General features: G+C 64.6%; 1 protein-coding gene across 1 annotated transcript in view; it reads left to right on the top strand.

Annotated features, from left to right (window-relative positions):
- Positions 1-15: 15 nt before the first annotated feature.
- The window catches only part of MNEG_0494 (putative ATP-dependent RNA helicase DHX36), a gene marked incomplete at both ends in the record, with an annotated part of 5,902 nt that continues 953 nt past the window's right edge, over positions 16-4,964 (top strand). The window contains 12 exons of the mRNA XM_014051010.1: positions 16-24; positions 318-435; positions 803-901; positions 1,132-1,223; positions 1,430-1,595; positions 1,905-2,013; positions 2,290-2,339; positions 2,743-2,846; positions 3,147-3,299; positions 3,650-3,790; positions 4,086-4,286; positions 4,611-4,934. Coding sequence (XP_013906464.1) covers positions 16-24; positions 318-435; positions 803-901; positions 1,132-1,223; positions 1,430-1,595; positions 1,905-2,013; positions 2,290-2,339; positions 2,743-2,846; positions 3,147-3,299; positions 3,650-3,790; positions 4,086-4,286; positions 4,611-4,934 — 1,566 coding nt within the window. The remainder of the gene's footprint in view (positions 25-317; positions 436-802; positions 902-1,131; positions 1,224-1,429; positions 1,596-1,904; positions 2,014-2,289; positions 2,340-2,742; positions 2,847-3,146; positions 3,300-3,649; positions 3,791-4,085; positions 4,287-4,610; positions 4,935-4,964) is intronic.

Here is a 4,964-nt window from a genome sequence, read left to right as displayed (position 1 = left end):
AGGCTGATGACTTGAATGGCAGGCGTAATGGCTGCGGTGGCGCGGCTGGCTACCCAGCCAGCCGGTATACTAGTTATGGGTGAGATAGGGAGTTAATTAATGGAAGATCAGCAGGGTGACGGCGTTGCCTGACATCTGAGGCCTACCCCCGCCCTAACAAGCAGATGATGTTGTTACGACTTAGTTTTCTACAGCAAACAGCCCCGTTTGTAATGCGCTGGGCGGCATGCACACAACTGGCCCTCGTCGCCCCCTCCACCCAAGCGCCCGCCACCCGGCGGCGGTGACTCATCAGCCCCGTCACCCCCGGGCCGCAGGTTGACTTTTTGCTGACCGCGCTGCGGCGGCTGCTGCTGCGGCGGCGCGACCTGCGGCTGGTGCTGATGAGTGCCACGGCCAGCCCGGACCAGTACGATGAATACTTCAAGGACGCAGGTGATCAGGCCATTCCCCCTTACCCCCCGTCCCACGCAAGCGCGCACGCACGCGCACACACATGCGCACTTTTACACATACCCTCTGCGTCAATTGCGCCGTGAGTCAGATACACCAAGCCATGCACTCGCTACTCAGCCGACTAGCGCGCGTCGTGGCCGGCTCCTCTGCGCGCGCCGTCTGCAGTCCAGCATCAGGCGGGCCGTGTATCCTTGACGCGTCACGCATTGCACATCCCACAAAATGGGGCTTCGCCTTCCTCCTCCGTGCAAAGCCAATGCAGTTCCATTGCCACCAGCACCTTCCTCCCCAGAAACCGCCTGGCAAACGCACCCGCAAGCAACTTCCCCTTCCCTACCCCGCGCAGGTGGTGTGCAGTGGGTGCACATCGAGGGGCGGACCTTTGAGGTGCAGCAGTTCTTCCTGGAGGACCTCTTCGCACTGCAGCTCGCAGCCGGCCAGAGGCGTGAGTAAGGACACGCTGACTCGCGCGCTGACTCAACCCCCTTTGAAAACCCACGCGTGCCCCCTCAGAGTGGCGCGTCCCTTTTGCGCCCAGTCCAGATTCTGCATGTGTGCAGACTGTGCCTGCAGCGCCTTACTTGGAAACCCCTGCAACGCGCCACTTGAGGTGGGCAGTCATGCGCTTGCAATAACTTGTGACGTCACTCCCCATCGCCCTGGTCCCTCACGCAGCCCGCTCCGTGGCGCTGGCAAGCCACGTCCGCAGCCGCTTCGCCGACAAGGCCCGCCCCCGGCAGGGGGACGACATCATGCTCGGTTTTGAGGTAGGACTTGCTTTGACTGCTGACCCTGAGGTTTTTCCCAGGCCTCGTTGATCAAGGTACACAACGGATTCGGGGGTGACGTCAATCACAAGGACCCTTCTTCCACGAAAGGAGGGTGTAGACATAAGCACAGCTGGTGGCACGGCATCCCACTAAAACCAATTCTTGTGGTTCAAAACAGAAGCCTCACTGTCATCTGTCTGCAGGTTGACCCCTTTGAATACGAGGGCGTCTACCCCCCAGAGGTCCCCGAGCTGCTCAAAAAATGGGCGGGTGACGTCAGCCACTGGGCGTGGCAGGACAGGGAGGAGGCGCACGTGGCGGCGGTGGTGGGGGCGATAGAGTACGTGTGCAGGCACGAGGAGGAGAAGGGTGAGCAGGGGGTGCTGCCGGCTGCCGTTGCTTGGTTTTGGCGTGATGATCACCTTGTTGTTTGATTGTGTTTTTTGGTGCAGGAATCATGCAGCAGTGTCTGCGTCCGAGTTCACGGTCGGTCAAATGCCAGGGTTCACAGTGCTTGTCGTGAACTTACCAATTCCCGCTGCCCCTCTGCGCACGACGCCTGCAATCCTCATGCGCAGGACTCCCAGGCCGCCCGCCGCGCCGTACCGCGTCTGCTTCCGCAGTCACGCCTGCCCCTCCTCCCCCCCTCATGCAATCTCGTCACCCTCACCCACCCAGGCGCCATCCTGGTGTTCCTCACCGGCATCAAGATGATATCTGACGTCATGGACGCCCTCAGGGCCCTGGACGGCCTCGGTGACGTCATCATGACCGTACCCCTGCACAGGTGAGCCCACCCGCCCGTCGCCGGCGCGGTGTCATCGCGTCCCCCGCAACCAGCACCTTGCAGCCGTGCGCGCCTGATACCAGCCCCCCATTCGCTGTTGCGGGCAGGCGTGCTAAGACTAGCTGAGCTGGGTTGGTTGGACTCTCTGCACTCTCAAGGGCTCAGGAGTCGAGATTGTTTTTGGCTGCCCACGCAGCAGCCGCAGCTGTGTTGTGTCAACGCCTTCACCACCAAAATTGATTGTCCTGAAAAACGGCGCACTCGCTGTCTCCGCAGCGTGTTGGCTGAGACAGACCAAGACCTGGCGTTCAGGCCGGCGCCGCCAGGTCAGCAGGTTTAGTCATTGGACGAGTGGTGCCGAGAGCGCCTTGCGGGGACGCAGCACGCCCTGCTGGGGGCCGCGGGCTCTGTGGCGGAGCCCCCGCTGTTGGTGGGCTTGGAGGGTCCACAGCTGTGCAGCGCACTAGCCAGGGCCACGGCATGTGGCCAATTGCGGGCGCCGCACTCGACAAACAAACGCCAGCAAGACCTGATCATTCCGCTGCTCATTGCCAACAAACTCCCAGCACATGGCACCTCAGTGGGGCCTTCCCGTTGATACCGCGCCCTTCAATGCAGTTGAACGCCACCACCAGTGGCACCAGCTCCACCAGCACGACCACCACCAGCACTGCCAACCCCACCCGCACGCACCCCCCAACCCCCCCCCTCCCCTCACAACCAAACCAGGCGTGCGCAAGGTGATCCTGGCCACCACCATCGCGGAGAGCTCGCTGACGTTTGAGGACGTCGTCTTCGTCATCGATGGCGGGAGACACAACAGCCTCGCATACGTGAGCGCTGCGCCGGCACGCTGGTTGTACGCTTGCGTGCGGTTGTGCGGCGCGGCACGCACCCAGGCTGCGTGGCTGGACGCCGGCGCAGGCGTCCAAGCCTGCGGCGCAGTGCAGGGGCTCGGTCTTGCCTGGTCAGGGAAGCACAGTATGCATCCTCGCCGCGGACGGCCACATAATACTACTATAATATTCCCCTATCCCACGACCGACCATTAACCCAACAACATGAGCAATTTCTCATCACACATGCCCATTGCCTTGTGACAATGCAAAACACTCTCATCCCTGTCAACGCAGGACGCGGTCAACGCGATCCCCTCCCTGGGTCCCCAGTGGGTCTGCAAGGCCGCCCTCTGGCAGCGCCGCGGCCGCGCGGGGCGCGTGCGGCCGGGCAAGTCGTTCCACCTCCTGCCGCGCGCCATGGCGGAGCGCCACCTGCCAGACTACGAGGTGTGTGCGCCCGCGCACGTGCGTCTGTGCATGCGCGCGCGTGTGTGTGGTGTGTGTGTGTGTGTGTGTGCGTGTATGTGTGTGTGTGCGTGTGTGTGTGTGCGCGCGTGCGCGCGCGCGCGCACACGTGGGCGCATGTGCGCACACGCGCGTGCGCGTGCGTCCGGGGGGCGGCGCTTTATTGAGCGCAAGAGCAGTGGTGCTGGCGGCATCAAGGCCGCCGTTCATTGGAGCGGGATAGTTGTTCGAGGTAGCTTGCAAGAACAGACCCGCCCACACGAAACGCCATCCCCCAAAATGCAGGCCCCTCCCTGCCCGCCCTCCCCTCCCCCCATATCCCGCGCCCGCAGGCTCCAGAGGTTCAGCGCGTGCCGCTGGAGGAGTCCTGCCTGCTGGCGCGCAGCCTCGGTTTCGGCATCGCCCCCTTCATGGCCGCCACGCCCAGCCCGCCGGACGCGCGCCTCGTGGCCTCCGCGGTCGCGACGCTCGAGGTGGGGGCCGTGGCGCGACGCCAGTCCGCAATTCAAGCAGACGGGGTCGGCGGCGGGGCAGCTGACTGACCAGTCTCATCACGCATGGTAGCAGCAATTGATCGGTGTTAGTTGAAGTGTCATCCCTGGCACGCTTTCGGCCCTCCAGGCTGTACCCCCTCCGGCGCACACGCGTGCTGGCCGGGAGCGATTCGACCTTTCACATCATTGCCCAAGCGCCTAGCTGACCCCTTGCATCCGGCCGCCCCCCCCCCCCACACCCACCCACCTCAAATCCCCCCGTTTTTCCCTGCAGTCCCTAGGCGCCCTGGACTCGCGCCAGGCGCTGACCCCCCTGGGCCGCCTGCTGGCGCTGCTGCCGACCGCGCCGCAGCTGGGGCGCATGGTGGTGTATGGCGCAGTGCTGGGGGTGCTCGACCCCGTGCTGACTGTGGCGGCGGTGGCGGACGGGGATTCGAAACCGCTGGTCCGCCTGCCTAACGAGCGGCAGGGGGGGGTTTGAGCGTCACCGCACTAACATTTACACCGCCACAGCTATAAAGGGTTACCTTGTTCATTCATCAAGGCTGCAGATTGTGGGAGAAATTGATGCACTGCCTGCATGCAGTTGGAGCGCAGGGATTTTATGTTGACCAGGAAGAACGGCCCGTGGTCTTGCGGATCCTGGGCTGTGGCAGCGTTTGAGGGTTGGCGGCAGCCGCGCCGCCGGCCCCACTCGGCTCGCCCGCTGAAACGGGGTGCTCTTTCGCTGCCGCCCCCCACCCTATGCCCCCCTTTGTCGACACATTTTTGCCCTCGCCTGTGTCTGTATTGGGCGCAGGCGCTGCAGTTCGAGCAGCACCGGGAGATCGCAAGGGGCTTGAGATGCCACCTGCGGGAGCAGCGGCGGCAGCAGCAGCAGCAGCAGCAGCAGCAGCAGGAGAGGCAGGACCCGGAGCAGCAGCAGCAGTGGGAGCAGGAGGAGCCGACAGCCGCCAAGGCAGCCCACGACGCCGGCGCGCCGCGCGAGCGGCGGCCCGTCGGCAGCGGCGGCGCGCCGCGGGCTGGCCGCATTGTGGAGGGCACTGTCTTGTCTTCCGACGCCGCGGGCGCGACGATCGAGCTCGACGGCGGCGGCGGCCGCGGGTTCCTGCCGCGCCCCGAGGTCAGCGCGCACCCGGTCGCGGCGGAGGAC

This window comes from Monoraphidium neglectum (assembly GCF_000611645.1).
Source record: "Monoraphidium neglectum strain SAG 48.87 unplaced genomic scaffold scaffold00041, whole genome shotgun sequence".
NCBI lineage: Eukaryota > Viridiplantae > Chlorophyta > Chlorophyceae > Sphaeropleales > Selenastraceae > Monoraphidium > Monoraphidium neglectum.
The sequence above is the reverse complement of the archived record's forward strand: the minus strand, read 5'-3'. Positions and strand labels throughout refer to the sequence as shown.